Here is a 20,162-nt window from a genome sequence, read left to right on the forward strand (position 1 = left end):
ACGCGCCATTCCCTCACTCAAGAACCGAATCTTGACTAAGGCCAGTTTCCCTGAAGTTGGTTGCCTTGGGTCAAATGGATTTTCACTCTCTTCTGTTGGAGGCTAACAATCTTTGGACCAACATCCCAGACAGAAACACACTCTCATGAGGTGTGACAGCCTCAACACACACTCTCACACACCCACAGTGGACCGGTCCTCTCGGCTGGCCTGAGTGCTTTCTCATTACTGCCACACCATTTACAGACTAATACAGTTTGCTGAGGTCCGGGCACCAAAGCGAGACACTCCACATTTCATTACTGGACCTTAATAACAGAGAGGGGGAGCGGTCCGGAGCGCTGCAGGAACAAGGGAGAAGCGGAAAAAAGAGGAAGACAAAGGGAGAGATTGAGTGGAGGGGTGACGGGACGTTCAATTTCCCCTCTTCCGCCTCGAAAACCCATTTAGCCGCACACTCGATTAAAGTCGTCTCGGACCTCCTCCGGCCCACAACCTGCTTCTTCTTCATCCCTCCTTATGTCACGGGTTTCTATGCAAAACTCAGGGGCCCGTCACCTCTCAGGTGAGAGACAGACATCAGAGGGCTTTGGCCAGGAACCGCAGCGGGGGCATGTTGGAATAAACAAAGAGCTGACTGAGAAGAGCCGTGAGGCCGACTGAGAATAGGCTGTTTACACTTGCAAAACCTGCCTGCTGCCCTTGTGAGCCTGTTCTCCGTCCCTGCTGTGACTCACAAGGTCACCAGAGCACTCTGATGGACTGACACTGACGGTCTGACCACTGGAGGACCACTAAATAGCACGAGGCTAGCACACAACTGACAAAATGGAACTCAAAAACTAATATTGGCAAGACAAACTGACAAAACAAAAAATCTGGTTCGTCACAAAAACAGTGTCACATCGTGCCTTGAATAAAATGTTTTCCTTTCGAGGTTGGTCAATTTGGAGAATGGTCCCAGGGCTTGAGAGACAGCCTGATTCATGCCATCATTATTCATCAGACACAAACACATCTGCTCCTTCTGAATACACAAAAGTGCCTCCATGTTTAAAGGAGCATTTCAAACTCTGTGTCCTTGCCAGTTGTTTTCCAGGTCACCGCGGCAGAGCTGAAAGTGACCCTGCCCCGAGTCCTGTCCGCTGACATGATTTAAACATGTCGCCGCCTGCAGAGCTTGACAGCTTATCTATATTTCAGAGGAGCGGACGTCTGGAGTGAGGGGCAGTCGGGAGGACGGTGCAGTTGGTCTCTAATGGGTGAGGATCCCTGTGGGCGGAGATGATGGCTGGTTCTTAGCGTGGTACCTGCGTGGTTACCAGGCAGATTTCCTCTGAGGCAACGGAGTATGAAGTTCACTTGGAACCTGACGGTGTTCGTATCTTCATCATCATCACAGGTCCTTACACAAGTTAGAGAAGCATCCAAAAGACTTTCAGAGTAGAACCACTTCCACTCCAAGAGAAGTGCATTGATCTTGTCAGGTTGTCTGGAGGAGGGGGCAGATCCAGGACATGATGGGGAAGAATGGGCTTCTTGACTTCAACTGCTGCCCCCGCGACCCCGCCCCTGTAAATGCTCAGTGCTGGATTTCAACACGACAACGCATCCTGCCCCCCGACTGACTCGAGGTGTCACCTCTCCCCCAGTTGTTGATCATTTTCTCAGTGTGATGATGTTTCTTGTTCAGCCACTGAGAGATCTCATCTTGTTGACCTGATTGCTTTGCTGCGCTCACATGTGCACTGTTGGTATCGTTGCAGTGAAGTCATGCTGTGCCGTCAAATATATATTCAGAAAACGCAATCATGATAAAGAAACACATCACAGCGTCCTGTGGAGCCGCTTGCATCTTAGCACACACACTGCCATGTTGTGTTGCGGGAAATGAAAATAGAACAGCTCAGGAGTCTCTGTCTTTGAGCAGCAGCTCAGGAATATCTTAAATCCTCCAAACGTTATCGACGACTGTGGTCAAACGGTGAACTTAGGTGTGTGATGAGTGCGGACCAGCTCATCTGAGAGACCACTCTAATATCGCCGCTCACGTCTGAACGCTTTTCTCATCAGCCCTCACCATGGTAACCCGTCTTCAGACGGAGGAGAAGGACGCGCCGTGAGCCACACAAAAGAAAACGGGAGGCCATTGAAGAAAAAAAAAAAAGGGCCGCGTCAGGAGAAAATGGAATAGATGTGGCCAAAAAGATGCTGAGTCGGCACAGTCGATGAACTCATGTTTACTGATAAGTTTCGCTCCGAATGTCTTTCTGCAGCGAGGTAAATCATGGCGGTTCAACGTTTCAATCTATTGGTGTGAAAAACAGCAGTGTAATATCAATGACTCGCTGTGTAAGTGAGTGAATGGGTGGAGGGTTCAAGGAAGGAGAGGAGAGCCTCCTCAGGCGGAGGAGTCCTGTTCACGAGTGAGGGAGGCAAGGACGTGTGCCTCGTGGTGAGGAGAGCTGAGGAACCCAGGACAGACCTAGCTGGAGACCACAACACCTCAGTATAAGTTTCTGTTAAGGAGGAAGTCAGGACACCATCATAACGACTGCTGCCCCCACAATGTGACCTCAGATAAGAGGATGACAATAGATGGACAAGTTGTTTTCACCCGCTTTTTAGCATTCTGTAAATGATTTTTTAAAAACTGTAATTCATATTAAAAAATCTGCTGACATCATATATTTCATATTAACAGAAAAAAAATGTATTGCATTCCAAGTAATAATAATAATAAACATTCCAATTTATTTATTTAGAGAAACGGCTAATGAAAGCAAATATGTCAAATAAACATTCTCTTGATAAATAATCTCTGATGCCATTTCTCAAGCGGGTGACAGCTGAGAGCTGCACTTAACTGCCCCCCACACCCTGACCACTACAACACACTTCTAAAAAGTCGTGGACGGACGTATCATTGTGTTGCTGCTTCACGATCTCATTAATATTGTCGAGAGCGTCCATTAGCCTCATCGCCCCACCATGATGAAGGGGTGTGTCTTTCTGAGAGCTTTCACGTTGACTATAAATGATGTCGGCATTTAGAAGTAAAGCTAAGCGCTGTGAGAACGATCGATTCCAGTCGGTCACAGAATTATGTGACATAATTCTCGTGGTCAATTGTTAGCAGGAAGAAGAGGATGCACCAAAAACATTAATATTTGTGGCATGGGGTCATGCTCTTTGTGCACACTAACATGCTAACTTTCTGCATGAGGTCGGGTCACGGGGGCAGCAGCAGGAGTAAAGAAGCCCAGAACTCCAGTGTCCAGATGATACACTGACAAGACGCTTCAGCCACCTCTACTAGCGCTGCTGGAAGTGTTTCGTATTTCAGGACAGGAAACAAAAAACAAGACATTAAAATCAAATAAAAAGTTAACAATCAAAAGAACAATTAGTTTGGGCAAGGTGACTGTTGAAAAGAAATGAAACAAGTAAACCATAAACAAGACCAACAAGAATAACTAAAATTAATAGATAACATTGTCGATAACAAAAGATGATAAAAAATGACACACAATTGAAAAAAACTAATGCAGAAAGTCAGTAAATAAGCTTTAATTAGTCATGTCTGTCAGGCGACAAGACGGCTGTGTTGAAAAAAAAAAGCAGGTCTTGGTTGATCAGCTGTCAATGGTGGGAAAATGAAGACAGAATCTAGTTGGAGTAACTGCAAGCATGTCGGTTCATAGTCGACCTGCAGCTTAAAACAACTGTAATCTTCCGTCAAACTTTCTGACATCAGAGCCATCCTTGATGTTGGAACGGTTGTCTCCCACCTCGCGTGCGTCTTATCACAAGTTCAGAGAACAATCTCAAAGAAACTAAATATGGAGACGGCAGGAGCGAACAGCGACTCCAAAGCCCCGAGCGACGCAGGCGTTTGATGTAATTAGCTGCGAACAACAAACGCGTTGCTGCTTTGATGCCACACCGCTAGCACGTCTCGGAAGACTTTCGCAAAAACCCACAGAGCACATTTCACCTTGGCGGAGTCTGTTTTCTAAAGTGGAGGGCTTCAGATTGGGATTTGGATCATGTAGTGAAAGATGTAATTTCACTCTCCACCAGATCTTAGCGGCGCATGAAAAATGCAAAGCGTGTTTGAAGACGTTGATAAGCGGAGAAATGTAAGCACGAGGAGTCGCTTCATTACTCCGTCCTGAGGTGATTAAATATTCAAGCAGGACCCCAATTTGTTATCAGGTTAATAATCTGATTCAGAGTCGTTGACTCCACAGATTAATGAATTATGACTATTATTGACTTGAGTGAAGCGGGGAACTGCCTGGAAATAGTTTCACTTTCAGCGGGCGAAAACACTCCAGAGTCGGTGCAGATGAAACAGGTGCGTCCCTGCAGCGACTGACGGATTATTTGGATGATTGATATCGAACAGTGGTTACTGTGGTGCGGCTGAACCTTGATGTCTTGGCTTGCCATTGCCAGTTCCTCTATTTCCTCCTTGCTTTATCGGCTCCTCCCATTGGCCACCGGCTCGCTACACTAGCCATGTTATCCACTATGCCTTCACCTTTCTGACTCTCAGACCTAGTGAACCGTTATTTTGGCCTTTCCTTGATATCAGTAGGTCGAACTGGTCTTCAGGTGTTTTGTCGGAGACAGTCAGGAGTCCCCAAGGCAGACGGGATCCTTGGGTCGCTTCCATTTGTCCAGCTCCCATCCATGGTTTGTTTGACACCTTTGTCAGTCAAATGTTGCGCCACTAATTCTGGCTTTTCACAGTTAGACAGCAAAGACTACGTGTGCTTTTCCACACAGTCTAGAGAAGGGATCCCACCACCAGGATTATCCACAACTGTGGCATCAGTGCGAGAAACTCACGAGTCAGCTTAGCGGGGTCAGAGATGAAGTCACTGAGGTTGTCATTGGGAGTACGGAAAGAAGAAGTTAGCAGATGAAGAAAAGGAAGAGTAAGAGGACCGGAGTGATCGATGCCACACCTCTACAGCTACACTTCAGCCCAGTCCCCAAACCTTCCACTCACAACTGAGACATCAACATCAATTCACAAAGTCGATCTTGACATGTCAGCTTGCGTTTGTGTATCAACTAAAAGAGTAAAAATAGATGTTGGGAACAATGCAAACTTCTAAAGCATCTCCCTGAGACAAGAGTGCCGGCTAATGCATAAGTCATAAGACCAAGGCCAAGGTGCAGCTTCACGTGTCGGAGGACGGTTCTCACAGAGCCCCACATTAATTTTGCATCTATGAGATGGTGCAAAGGTGAACGACTGGAGGCAATTTGAAAAGCTTAAGAGGTCCAAGTGTTTGAACCTCAGAGAGGGAACGTTAAGAGTGAGAGTTAAACAGGCTACTTTGTTAATACTGAGTTCCATCTCTGTTATTTGTGTCCTTTGATGGGCTGTGGTGTCCTGAGTGGCTGGGAATAAGGAGGTGATCTTACCATTCGTGCTTCCCAAGTTGAAATATCCATCGACCAGCGACGCTCCATTGTTGAAGTGCTGAGTCATGTGATCCAGCCAGTTGGCCTCAACGCCTTTCACCCCCTCCGTGCAGTTTTGGACCTGCAGCGGAACTTTGACGGTGTAGTACTTGACCTGACCCTCTCGGATCGGTGGGTGGTTGTACAAAGCGAGCAGTTCCGCCCCTGTAGAGAAACGACAGCAGACAACACCGGGTCATCGATTTAACACGACAGGACCGGGCCTCGGTGGGCTGGGACTACTGACCCATGCTGCTACACACAGACGAAAGGCTTTTGTCTTCCGACCAAGACTCTTTCAGATGTCACTCAGTCATTGGTTTGTTGTTTGGTTTGTTGTGTGTAAAGTTCAGGTGTCTAGAAGTGATGTCCTCACAGGGCCAGTGAACGCCACATTCTTTCAGTTGTTTTTTTAAAAACATCAAACTAGAATTTTTATTAAGAATTTGTGAATTTCATTTTGCCCCATAAAAATTCCCAGAACAAATAATTATTATGAATTACCAAGTTTTTTTCTATTTTGACTGTACTGCACATGTAAAGTGGTGGAGTACCCAGGTGCTGATGATGAACAAACCTTCTCACGCACTCAACAAAGTGCAGGAGAGGACGATACTCACGAGATGATAAAAGTAAAGAACATTTTGAACAGCTGATGAACCTTTTCAGCAGCGAAAAGAACTCTGCGTTCTCGACTGTTTGACAATTAAATTACTTATAACATCGTTCCTCACCGATGACAGAGTGGCTTCGCTTCGTTCTGGAGCTGAAAATTTAGGACATTTATACATCATCTGGCTGAGAGAAACAAAGCTGTATCAGCCTGCTGTGCTGTGATCTGTACTCCTCAGCATCACTATCCTCCTCCATCGGTCTTTAAGTCCAAGGAGCCTAATTTGTAAGAACTTTAAATACACACAGAGTTAGGATATGGTGCTATTTTAAAGCGCATCCAACATGTCCATATCATGAACCATGAGGATTATAGTTTATAAGCTTTGCCTTTAGCAGGGATTTTAGATGTCAACAAGCCGTCATGGAAGACAGTTTCTTGGTGTCAAAGGGGTGCCAGTTATCGGCACTTCAATTTTAAAAAAATGTGTTTAACACAGGTTTGACACACCTGGTCTGAACCTACTAACTCCTGAGGTGATTTGATAAGGCAAACGGTCAGTTGGAGTGGACCAAGAACAACACGCAGCTGTTTTAAAAGCCAAAGCGTCATCTGTCATACATCAAAATGACATGACGTGGAAAGTGTTTCTTTGAGCCACAACAAACGTGGAAGAGCTTCCCAGTGAGACTCTCACAGCCCTGAGCAGATTCTTAGAAGCCTCTCGACTTTGATCCTTCTCGACTACAGACACTCAACAAATCCAAAGTGATGTATTCATGCTATGTTCAGATCCAGCGATCTCCAGGAACGATTAGGACTCAAACTAAAAAAAAGGATTCAAGTGTAACCAAGTTAATTCTTACACACGCCTGAATAATGCATTAAAGCTCTCTGTTGTTTACATCAGGAGGAAATATACATAATGCAGCAGGAATGAAACGTGTTTGGAAGCGTGCCCACCGTGTGTCACCGCTGCTCCCTCAAATCACGACACAAAGTATTTGTTTTGATGTTTGGAGTGAAATATTTATTTGGAATAGGAAATAAAACAGCCAAAAAGCGTGAGATGTGAGTGGGAATATATTCCGCTAACGGGTTCCCTCTTTTTTTATTCTTGTGCAAACGTCAGACTTCGCCGAGCGAACCAGATGGATGAGCAGAATGTGCGGCACAGACACCCACCCACCAGTCCACCCACACCAACACACACACACACACACTGGGAGGTGGCGTGGCGGTGAGGGTGTCATGGCTCAGTCGCTCTGGTTTGTTCCATCACGTCCGTCGGTCCGGCAGACGCTCCGGAAGAATGAATCATTCATAACCGCATCTGATGGAAGTGACAGCTGGAGCCCAAATTCTCCACCGACTTTTGTCTCTAGAGAATCACAGCATCCGTCTTCTCCACGAACCCTTGAAACTTCGAGGACCATATGGAGCTAGAGAGCTCTACTTGAACTATCATCAGTACCAAGAGAAGCTAAGCTGGATCAGAATAGTCACATCTACCAAGAAGATCAGGCAACTCAGCTGGCTCTCAAGGAAAGGACTCGAGATGTTGCGGAAGATCACCATACTCGTGTAGTTCACCTCTTCAGCCAGACTTTAGTAAGAGGCTAGTGTCGTGCAGCTAAGACAGTGACTACCTTAGAGTGACAGAAAACAAAAAATGATTCCAAGGGAAATCTGCACCTGGGTCACCATGTCAAAACACCAGGTGGAGTCTTGCACAAGATCAAGGAATCTCAGTGGTCCAACGCCAGAACACTTAAGCGTATTTGAGCGACTCGACAACCCAAATGGCAACAGCTCAGACTCAGGGCGTCTTTCGGAGTTTCAACAAAGTGAAGCGTTCGACAAGGAGGAAGCACTGGGGCGGAACTGGGACACACAGGAGCGATGATGTCTCTCGTGCTAACCCAGAGGAGCTGGAGGAAGCAAGTCTGGGTCTGATTCCGTTTAGAAAAGGGAAGTGGAAGGAGATGTGCTTTCATGTCGTTGACAGGCGACCGCAGGGACGGAGCAGTGAACCAGAATTGGGGCACGAGTGTCTCCTCACACCTGATGTCCTGATAACTTAAGAGACTGCCCAAGCTCTTCAACTGTAGCCACATGCTTTCTAATGTGAGCTGGATAAAATGTGTCCTTGGATCAAAACCAGAAGACTCAGAAGCACAAGATGAAATGTGATATGGTTATAAATCTAGAAAACGAATATGCCAAAAACACGACAATATAATGAATTTAACATCTATTTGAGAAAACAACAACCTCCTACAGCATAATTAGTTTAGAATTGGACCATTATTGGAACATTTATGTTGCGTTTGTTCCCAGTTTGTCTCAACCTTGAAGGTGTTGGCGCCAGGACCAGAACAGCAGCGAAAAAAAGCTCAGGAAAGATCTGTTCTGTCAAAAAGGAATAGGATCATATAAATAATGTTCTTGGGCTTTAGTCTGCGGCCAGATCTCCCACCAACACTCGCCAGGCGTTCACCTCCAGATTTGAGGATTAGCGCGGACCAGCCAGCAGCAGCTGAGACCCTCGGGCCTCATCGGTGGACTGGGCATTAGTGGAGAGGGACATAAGAGCTTGGCAGACTCCTCCATCACCCCGGCTGGCTGCTCCGGCGAAGCTGCTGGCGTAGAGATTGGTGGGGATGAAGGTGGTGGGTGTAGTGGGAGCTGTGAAGCTGAAGGACGAGGGAGTGGAGGGATTATCGCTCAGTAAAAACACACTGCGGGGAGACCCAGATGGATCGGTTGGAAGCCAAATGTCTTACAGCAACAATGTATATATAGTGTGAAAAGAGCAGACAAAACATCAAATAGGTAACACGAGCGGGAGGTAGTGACAGACTCCATCACACACTCTGTAGGGACGAGGGCGACCTCGAGGACGGACCTCTGGGAAAGCATTTGCCGTGGATTCGGCGCGTGACAGATCTTCTACACAAATGAACGACGCAGCGGATTATATCCCGAGGCGGCTCATTGTTGTGTAATATTGAGGCAATTGCAGGAAATGACATTTTATGCTCTTGCCAAGTGTTTTGGAGAGAGATCGCCGGCACCCTGCTGCTCTTTAGTCACACCGCCAAAAGGTACAACTTCAAACGAAAACCACCTCAGTTGACAGATATTGGCACAAATCTTGAAAGCTGACGGTTTGATTCTCCAAGGCGAGGAGACAAGACTTCACCCCATCTGTTACGGATACTGGAGTCATTGAGCAAGCGCACAGACGCCAACACATGCACAGTATCACCTGTATGTGGCGGATGGCGGAAACGAAACAGAAAAATGTGAGCTTTAGTCTGAGGTATCGAAAAGAATATGCTTAACGTAATTACCATGCTTGTATTTCCACTTCAGCAGTTGCACATGAGACGTCCAAACCTTTAGAGATAACATGGTCCTAATTTTGAAACCACAACCTCATTCCACATTGGCAGAACACCTTGGTTCGTGAACTTGAATTGTTCGTGTGCATGCCAGACATTCAACTACCTATAAAAAAGATCCTTTTTGCTAACTAAGATTAAGTGTTTTGAACCCCGTAGAAGCGAAACAAATCCCAGTGAATCCTGGGAAAAAGCAGGTATGACTCACTCTAATCCTTGACCAGGTTTGACCCTCTCCTGTTTGCTTTATGTAGAATATATGTGAATATAAATATATGTGTGCTTTATGTGAAAAACTTTCTACAGACTAAATGACTTGCAGCAACCTAAGCTAGAATCACTGACAGACCTTTGAGGAAACATGTGACTCTGGCTGTGTGTTTCAGGGGCAGGCAACAGCAGCGAAGGCCGAGTCCATTTGTGCTCATGACCTTTAATTGCCTCATCGGGGCTCCTCTCCACAGACCTGTTTCGTGTGTGTCCCTGAACAGCCGGACACATCTGCTATCATTTCTGAATTATGTTTTCAATGCAGAAGTTTGACCTTTAACACCTCTGAGGGTTCATTAGCGGACACTCATCTGGACATGAGCAGGAACACTCTACATTTAATGCCACACAAATTAACTCAACAGCAACTCAAGTTTATGTTGTTGAACCCATTATATATAGAAATATCTCATCTAATCTAAATAGGAATCCTTTGTACTTTGCAGTCGTTTATGCTGGTAACCATGGTGACCACTCACCGTTCCCTCGCCGCAGGCGATATCTGGGCTGCTGCTTTGTGTCGGTGTCAGCTCCTCTGTTGTTGTTGTGACACTCGTCCTCGCTGCAGTCCAGCTCCGATGTCGGGGACCCCGCGTCCCAGTCTTCGTCCATGCCGTCCCCTGTCCTGCTTCCCGAACACCCAATGATGCCATTCTTCCCCTCGCTCGCTGTAACGTCACAGCTCCCTTTGTCGTGCGCTGCAGTTGTCCTGTGGTTCCTCGGGCTGGAGGGGTCCGACGGGCTGCAGCTGCTGAGGGAGCCCAGCATGGAGCTGGGGCTGGAGTGAAGAGACAGCGAGGGGGTTTCTGGTTCCATGATCCTGGTGCACGGTGCTCCGTATGGCTCTTGGACAAAACCCACAAACATCACGCCCTGGTCAGCAGCATCCTGGATTTGCTGGAAGCAGATGCAAAGATCAGACATCAAAACTCTACTCTGAAACCTTACAACCTCAAATGATACTGTGCAGTTCATCTTCAACTCTGACTCATCTAACTCTTGATATTATTAATACATGTTTATTTCTATAATAATATAATTTTTGTACTGTATGTGATTAAAAACCTCAAGATTCAAACATAAGCCCTTGAAAATAAAGTGGCCAAGGATCCTACTCAGAGTACAACTCCAATTAAAAATTCATTCTTGAGAATTATTGAACGAATTAACTTGACTTTTACTCTTGAAGACTATGTTCTGCTGACATAGCAAATCAATGAGTGTCACACTCCTTTTAAGGTTTATTTCTCGTAGCATCATGCCCCTCTCACCCTCCTCCTGTTGTCAGCTGACATTTGTGTCAACAATGGGATCCTCCCGCAGCAAGATTGAAACGTTAACTGTCGGAGAATGTTAATGATGCCATTCTCCGTTTGTGTTAACCCCACCTGCCCCCCCTTCCGCCCCTCTCCCCCTGCTATTCCCCGTCTCCAGCCGGGTGAGGGAGGAGAAAAACGATCTAATGGAACGGCAGGTTATTCAGCACAAAATTAAATTGGAAAACAGTCACATTGTTTCCAGCCATATTGTTTAATATCCGGAAGCTTCCTCATCATTTTCACCGACAGCACTGCGCCGGAATGGAAACGATAAAAAAGCACAACTGTTGTTGTTCATTTAATGGTAATGTCGGGAGTCGGAGAGGAAGGATGGCTGTGGCGGGCTGATGTCGGGGCGCTGATGGATTCAGATTGAAAAGAGAGAGGAAACAGCTTTCACTGTTTTACTGTTGAGCTCGTTGGAGAAACCCTTGTGAGAGGCTCATCTAGACTCTTACATTACACAGCCTTTCAAAGAACTCTGGGTGCTGAACATCGCCTCCAGGATTGCAGCCGAAGCATGCTGCTTCGTCTCCAACTCCTGCTGATGACACCAGTATTTCAGGCAGTTCCAGACTCCCGGGGCAACAAGGACTTTATTTTGGTTGTAGCAAAGGCGAGTTGTCATCAACCAGGCATTCGGTAGGGGGCCCCATTAGTGAGGGGGCACCGTGCCACTGCAGCTTCTTCACATGTTTCAAATTGTGCAGCGATATGGAACATCAGTCGGTTTTACCGGCGTTTAGGTGTGTGAAAACGTCTGCTCGTGGCACAGATTCTTGCTCCGCAGCATCACCTTTTGACGATTGTCAAGTGCGCATCATACATGGGGCAATTCAAATGAATCAAATGCTTCCTCTCCTATAGCATTTCCTGACATTCAAAAATTGTGTTTTGGGAAAGCATATAGAGTTAGATTTTAGTGGGTGAAGATCTGCCGCCCCAACTGTGATGCTACTTGATATATACAGCACCTTATGTGACCATAAGCTTGACTCACACTGCTGGAAATGTGGCACCGAGAGTCATGCCCATGGTCACACAACATAGTATAGAAAGTTCTATCTATTAATATCGAAGAGTTGAGAGTTACTTTGGTGAAGCACTGCCTGTGGTGTCAGGAAATACCACAGGAGGACAAACATTTGAGTCCATCGAAAACCTAATGCATTAACTTTCCACAAGCAGTGCTGAAAAATACATTCCACCTCCTGCCATTTTCATCATTCACCCTGAGCTCCAGGTCGCCTTCCACACGTGTGCCAGAAATGGGTCGTCCAGCGTGTCTCAGGATCATACTCCTCTATCCCACAAGCCAGCATGACTCCTCTTTCTGGCATCTCGACATCGTGCTCCTCTGGCCTTCTTTATTGCTCGTGCTGGCGACGGCACGCAGAAATGAGTCGTGTTCAAACACACTACAACCCTTCACACTCTCTCAGTGCCTTTTCATTTCACAGACCAAATGAATCTCTGCATGAGACAACTTCACAGTCTCAAAAACACAAACACACCGTTCACAAGTGTCGGACGACGGGAAGGTCTGACACGGTCGTTATAACGACTTGGCCAAACTTTGCACCATTTAAAAGTTGGAAGTGAGGAGAAACGTTTTCACGCCACAAACGAGCCACCTCAGGTCGTGTAAATGAGGTTTTGAGGTCAGAAAGAAAAAAATCATTGTTTTGCGCTGCATCATTTCTCTTCATTAACAGTAATGATGCGAAGCTTCTATCAAGAGCCCGCGGTGGAAAACTGCATTTGCCACTTTATTAGGCAGAAGGAGGCGGGTGAAGGTCACCATGAAAACCCTGGACGGAGGGATGGAACATGAGAGGGAGGAAAGATAAGAACAAAGCCAGCAAGGGAAGAGAGAAGGAAGGAAATAAAGAGATGAGAGCTGAAAAGGATGGACTTCTTCTTCGCTCACTCCTACGCCACTCAGCCATGTCTGCTTCCCTTTTAATAGATTTCCAGCATCTCCCTACCCCCACCACTCCCCCAGCAGCTCAGTAGATTAAAATGATAACCAACAGTAATGAGGTCCTGCAGGACTGCGCTCGCATGACTAATGGAAGGGCAAAATGCACAGAAAGCGAGTCTTCAAAGTCCAAGCTCACGTACGGTAATGTACAGATTAAACTTGGAGGTGGAAAAGAAGTCTTCTGTTTCAGAAGTACATTTGGTTTGCTAATCAGTTCTAAAAACAAAGAAGGAATGAATAAATCAACATTTGAGCAACAAAAGTGTAACTTCTGAGGGACTTTGGTTCACGAAGGGTGCAGTCAGCAAATTATGGAGGCTTTGTTAACATGTTACACCTAAGAATCTAAAATACATTAAATTATGAGTGATACTCTCAAAGCGTCCGTCGCATTTATAGCCCTTCTGATTTATCTGTCGTCACTTCTACGGAAGAAAAAGAGAGGATGGATGGAACAAGTCTCCTACTCTTTCTCTAACACAAGTGTTGGCAACAAAAGGTAACAAAAGTTTTGCGCTTTTTAATCTCCTTTTGTCCCTTCAGCCTGGCAGCGACCAACAAAAGAGAGTTGGAGAGGCTGTACCTTCTTGACGTAGCCCTGGATGAGCTCCGGGGTGGGCACCTGCTCGGCAGACAGACAGTCTTCCAGCTGCAGTCTGTATGACGGACAGATCGGCTGGCTCCTCTCCACCCTGCCGAGAGAGAAGGACAATGAGTTTCAGACTTCCCGCCAGCGAGTCGGCATGCTGGGCAGATTTTCTCAGCACTCGGTCAGCAAACGTGAAAGCCCCAAAACAAAAACATCCTTGGTGAAGTGAAGAATAAACCACGAACCAAATTGAAGCGAAGACAATATCACAGCATGGGCGCCTTTCTTTGAATATCATCCGCTTTTGAGAGTTTGTATTACAACAGCTCGATGTGCTGGATTGATGCCTGCCACGATTACTTTAAAGCCCAATAGTTTCTAGCACCATTGAAGTTGGCTCACATATCACGATGCACTTCAATTTCCCACATTTTAAAACGACATCCAAGCTCTTAAGCTTTGTTGTCTCATTTGCATCAGTAACACGGCTCGCCGTAATGCATGACGAAGTTCAAGTAGCAACCGATTCAAAAGAAGCGTCTGCTCACCAGTATGATTGGTCGACTGGTATGGGGAGTGGCCTTTTTTCCTCTGTCAGTGCCACGCGAATTAACTTGACGGAAAAAGAAAAAAAAGTGAAATAGAATATAGGAATTACAGATTAATTCCATCTCCCTGTGGTGAAACTGCTGCCTAGTTGAGAACAGCAAATCAAAAATGTTGGCATGACAACACCTCCATGCGTGTGACGGTATCAGAGCACTGTTAAGACATGATGCATGCTGAGGGGAACGAAAAAAGCAAAACCCTTGGTTCAGATATATTTTCTTCCATTTAGGACTCTATCAGCGAGACTTGCAACTGCTGTCGCTGCCCCCTGGTGACTGCAAGAAAAGCGAGGCGAGGAAGAAACAGTGAGAGCAGATTTTTGCCTCCTCGCTCTCCCACTGAGTCCATATCAGAGTTTCAAGTGGAGAGAATCTATTTATAAAGCGTTTTTAGATTCCGTCCCCTGGAGGAAATCCCACCGTCACTCAAGAGGAAACTACAGCCCGACCTTCCATCCCTCTGCTCTTCATCCTGTTGACAAGTGAACACGTACACACTCTTTTCCTCGACATGCAATTCAAGTTCGCGTGACTGAGAACAGTGTGGAGTGTGTGAGGTGTGGAGACGCGACGTGAAGTCTCGCTGAACACGGAAGCCTGATGCGCTACAGAATGAAGGTAAATGCTCAAAGTTCAAGTGCACACTTGTGTCGTCGCTACCGAGTGTGTGTGTTGTAATGTATTATCACCGGGATTGCTTTGTCGTGCACCCCGCAGATGCAGAACAAATGTCACGCGTGTCATGAGACTGAATCATCTCGACTGTTAAGCGAGGCTTGTGGAGCATGCAACTAGTCCCACAGCGTAGAAGTAGGGGGCTCGGGTCGAACATCCAAGCTCCACGCAGAATTGGCATTAGCCTACGGACTCACTGTCGTCACCAGGACCTCTGTGTCCAACAAACATCCACCTGTGAAACCTGCAATTCTTGTAAGAAACAGCCACTGCCACTCAGTAGTACTGCAGATCTGCCACAAGGATTGTTTGTGCGATATGGGCATTAAAAGGGAACAATAAAGCAGCAAAAATTCGACCATGACTCAAATTTTGCTCTTAATTCAATCAATTTTCTTGGCTGTCATGGTGTTGGGTATCGAGTGATATCAACTGCATGGTGCTGGTGCCGCAGAGTATCACGTAAAAGCTGATGTTTCAGGGTAAAATGCGAGTCAAGGTCTGGACATAGCATCGGAAATTGACATCCACTTTTCAGCAAGTGACTTCCAGCCTGAACGATCCGCTCTACTTCGGACTGATGTTGGTTCCAAAGGGCAAATAAAGAACGGCTTCTGATTTCAGAAACAGCGTGGGGTTCCAGATGGGAAGCCTTTCACTGACCAGAGTTGAAGCCATCAGCCGCGGGGCTGAAGATAGTCTGTTTGATAAGATGCATTAGGTGGAGCTGTCAGAGGGTTTGCATCATCACTAAGCTATAATTGTGTCAATAACTGTTTCAAATAACAATCGTAAAGGTTCTTTTGTAGGGCTCTGAGAAGTCAAGGCGGGGAGATCAAGTGAAACGCTGCGACCAGGAGGGAGGTCTGAAGGTAAAAATAGCCGCTTCATCACCTGCAGTCCATCTCGTCAGCAACTTTTCATGCCGCAGGCAGCTCCGGCTGTCGGGGGCCGCCGCTACATGTGGCTCGACGGGTGTCAAATGGCTGCCTGCCCGCACCCACCTTTCATGAGCTCCCGCTGTCTGAATACACCTGCTAACCCCCCGCCTCCCGTCTTCTCCTTTGTTGGCGCACAGATGGGTCATCCTCGCGCTGCCACTGAACATCTTGTCTTGGATTAATCGCTCCCGTCAGGTCGCGACGTTCACATGGTAACTAATTGCATATTACGTGTTAATGGTCTGCTTTGGGATTTGTTTTAGCGGCGTGCCGGTTACATCATTTGTAAATGTGCGGTTTCCAATTACACAGTGTTCAACGAGCTGTGATGAGAGCCAGAGATGACAGAAAAATACTTGGGGTTTTTTCAGAAGCTGTTATGTGGAAATGCAGTGTATTGCCACTTCTTTTCAGTTCAGATCGAACACTTACGAGAAGCAATATCTTTGTGAAGATAATAAGCGTTTAGCACTGTCTCACCAAATAATTTGAAACAAAGGGACAGCGACAGTAACACAAAAGGCACTTGAACAGCAGCCAGGTTGCTCTAATTTTGAAAAAAATTGCGTGTCTGTTGAACAACAGCGTCATCACTCACGTCCGCAACTGTGTGGAGATTCCTAAATTTTGTTTTGTGAATGTTTCAAGGTGAAAGGCCTGTTTACTATCAGCCAACGGACAGATTTCTACTCTCAACGGTGGTCACTGGCTTTTTAGTGACCTAAAGAACAGGATAGCAGTTTTCTCTGCAGGGTGTCTGGACCGTGTCGCTTAGTGATGGAAGGAGAGGCTCACAGTAGATGCCTCCCTGGTGAGTTGTCCAACTGGAAATTTGTATAAAATAAAATCTGATTGTGAGTAATGGTCAGAAAGTCAACAAAGGAGCAGAAGTTGTGAGCTTGAAGAGCTCATAAAGATAAATTCTTGCACACCTTGACAGGAGCTTAGTCATCCACCTCACATCCATCGTCATGACAACACTGAACCCATGTTGCAGCTCTGGTTAGTGTGAATGACTTCATCTGAGGTTCTCCATCGCTTTCTTCCCACAGCATTTTCTGCCAGCCCACGGTGATGATGAATATATCCCATCAGACTCTGACTGCTGAACTGTAACCCTCTCCGCTCACCAACGAATTGAACATTTGACAGTTTGCATTTTGAATTTCCATGCGGTTCAATTGGCTCTGCTCCAGCAGGGGGGAGGAATGGAGGAGGCAAATATCAGTCGAAGGTTTTTCAAAGTGAAAAACCACTTGACCAGATAAGCTGCAGACTAGTGCGTGGTGTCATAGCCTCCATGCGAAGCAGCTGAGCGAACTGATGACTGTTGTCCCTCAACTGCAATGCCATGAAGAACATGGCCTCACCCAAGAACATCGTATGCCAAGGCAGTTGTAAACCCACGTACCACTCTAACAGACCTACAGTACAGTCATGCATTCACGCACATTTGGGGCGGCAGGCTCGCAGCATACTAGCGACATGATTCTGGTGACAAATCTTAAATCTGGGAGGTTATGACGTCTGGCGTGAAGTTAAGGCATGTTAACCAATCAGAGCCACATTTTTACAATGACATATGGATACTTTATCAACAAGACAAAGACGTGAAAAGGAAGAGAAGCTGATGGTAGAGATTTGTGACTTACTGAACCACTCCTCTGAGAGATGGCGGCGTCCAAATCTTTTTAATGTTACGTTATTATGCGAAGAGACAAAAGCCGCTGATCACCTAAGCTCATTGGTGGAGTAAAACTACATGTAGCAAACATACAATTGCGGACTGCATATAACAAACATTGTGATATATTTAAGTAACAGTAACAGCTCAGCTCCCCAAAAAGCTGATACATACCTGATCAAAGTAGCGCTGTGAGATACTTAAGTTAAGTAGTTCATTCATTTAAAAATTCAGATGATGAATGTCCATCCGTCTGAGCGTCTATACTTCCATTTCTGTCAGCTTTCAAGAAAAAAAGCTGCCTTCATTTTCCTCGCTGGAGATTCGGACTCCCTGAGGGCGGAGCTGAAGCGAGCAGCTGTCTCCACGGTGACAGACACCGCCGATAAGACTCTTTCAGTTTGGACCATCAAAGGATGGAAGTCTTTTCTGACCTTTATACAGGAATGCCTCGCCTCCTCCTTCCCTCCTGCCTCCTCACAGTCAGTGTTTCATCATGCCTGTCCTACTTGGTGATGCTCAACTGTGACCAGTAGGTCAACCCAGCTGTCATCGCATTATCCATCAAGCTGAGAACAATTCTGTAAAATGTCTTCAATGATGAGGCTAAACTTTTATTTGTCACACCGATCTTGAGCGTGTTTAGTGGCTGTTGAACACGGATGTACATATTCCATCGAAATTTACCGGAAATGTTAATGATGGGATTCGAAGATTAGACTTTGGTGGTGCTCTGGAATACCATCTGGGTCTACCAATCTTTTGAAGGAGAGCAAGCTCCAACTGTCTTCCTCACTCCTATGATGTGCTGTGAGAGCAAGTTCCAAAGCACTTCAAGTGTTAAAGTTTTTGCTTTGGAGGGTGGTGAAACATCCAGCTCTCAGGACGAAAAAATATTGATATGCTTGGCCTTGAACCAAAAGTTGGAATTAGGACCCAGGAATGCTGCATCGACTGTGAGTAACAGACAATGCAAGTCACCCAGGTCAAGGGTTCACTTCACAAAGACAGAAACAGGTTCTACATTTCCTGGACAATCTGCGTGGTTCCTACGAGCCTTCCCATCAGGGCCTCTAATAAAATCTGAAATGTAAAGTGTTGATATAAAAACAATGTGAGGGGGGAGGACTTTGCTGCGCTGCATCGCAAACAAACAAAACACAGATATGAAGTGAAATTATTCCATTTGATCTTGTGTTCGATAAACTTTGGTCCCTTCTGACTCGCAGCCTTGATGCTTTATTCATGATATTTCTGTCTGATAACGACAAGCCTCTTTCTGTTCTGTCTCACCAGCAGCAGAGTGATGCGACCACCAACGCTTTTCTTATTAGCCTCCTCTCGGGCCGTCTAGTTATAGCGGCTATCAGTTTCCTGCAGCTATTGCGCCGTCACCATGGGCAGGCACGGGAAAGCTAAATGACTGAAATGTTGAAGTAAATGAGTCGCAGTGGCGTTGTTATTTTTGCTCCGCGGTGAAGGAGAGGCAGGTGGTTTGTTTGAGACAGGCAGTCTCAGGAGCAGCTTGGTTTGTAAGAACGCTGTGAAAACCTGGTTCATAAAACACTTGCGAGAAGGGGTGAAGAGTTCAAGAGCTGAATCTCCAATCACATCGTGGAAACTCTTGCAGTCTCATATGTTCTGAAGACTATTGAGGAGCATTACAGTAAATAGTTCTGCATGATCAGGGCGTTACCTCTCTGCATCCCAAGACATGAACGACTTCAGGATTTAGAGGAGGAGCAGGAAACAATGTCTGCACTGAGCTGAAGGCCAGTCCACATGAAGGCTTTTCTTTTTCCAAATTTGATCGAGCAGTTTCAGCCACACCACAGAAAACAATGTAGTACACATGCCAGGCCCGTGTGTGGCGATGTAGCGCTTGCAAAAAATGAGAAGAAGTGCGGATAATGTCATGGCAGCACAGACATGGCGTGCAAAACCAAAACTGTATTGGTGTGGGCCGGAGACAAGTATCCATTACACAGTTCAATGTTGTCAATCTGACAACTTTCAGGACTCAAGAAGCAGGGCAAGGGAGGCAATGTTTTTGTGCGGACAAAGACAAGAAACCAGTGTTTTCAGAGCAGACTTAAGGTGAACAACCATATTGTAAGACTCCAATATAATGTTCACTACTAACCACCAAATGTTATTGGTCAGGTTAAGCTTTACAAATTCATTGTGACAGAACACAGCCGATATGTGTCTTGCTTTTTAAAGTGAGTTATAAAGGGCAAAGAAGCAAAACACCCCCCCCCACAAATCCTTTCTTCCCCTCCGGCTATCCTCGCGGCCATGCTCACTGGACGGGACCCCATGGCCCCCGACAGCAAGGATGTTGGGCAAAAGGCTGGAGGGCAGGTGGAGGTGGCAGCAGTGACTTGGGGACATGTGGTTTGTTCCAAATACACATTTGCTAACTGCAGGGAGCAGATGAGCCACAAACATACTGAGAAACCACGGACGAACAAATGGAATCGCTTGATGTCTAATTATATTATCAAGATTTGCGATAAGAAGCTCATTAATCAGTCTGGAGTGGAGCTGTTGGAGTTCGTGGATATATATCTCTGAAGGGTTACCACAAG

The 20,162-nt window shown here is 46.1% G+C and overlaps 1 protein-coding gene across 3 annotated transcripts in view; it reads right to left on the reverse strand.

Moving 5' to 3' along the window:
- LOC128746741 (raftlin-like) overlaps positions 1–20,162 on the reverse strand; it is a 69,480-nt gene that overhangs the window by 14,064 nt on the left and 35,254 nt on the right. For all 3 annotated transcript variants that reach the window (XM_053844022.1, XM_053844020.1, XM_053844021.1), the window contains 3 exons: positions 13,658–13,766; positions 10,251–10,668; positions 5,443–5,646 (listed from right to left, as the gene is read on the reverse strand). In XM_053844022.1, the coding sequence (XP_053699997.1) occupies positions 5,443–5,646; positions 10,251–10,668; positions 13,658–13,766 (731 nt within the window). The remainder of the gene's footprint in view (positions 1–5,442; positions 5,647–10,250; positions 10,669–13,657; positions 13,767–20,162) is intronic.

The sequence above is a fragment of the Synchiropus splendidus genome, chromosome 15, assembly GCF_027744825.2.
Source record: "Synchiropus splendidus isolate RoL2022-P1 chromosome 15, RoL_Sspl_1.0, whole genome shotgun sequence".
Classification (NCBI taxonomy): domain Eukaryota; kingdom Metazoa; phylum Chordata; class Actinopteri; order Syngnathiformes; family Callionymidae; genus Synchiropus; species Synchiropus splendidus.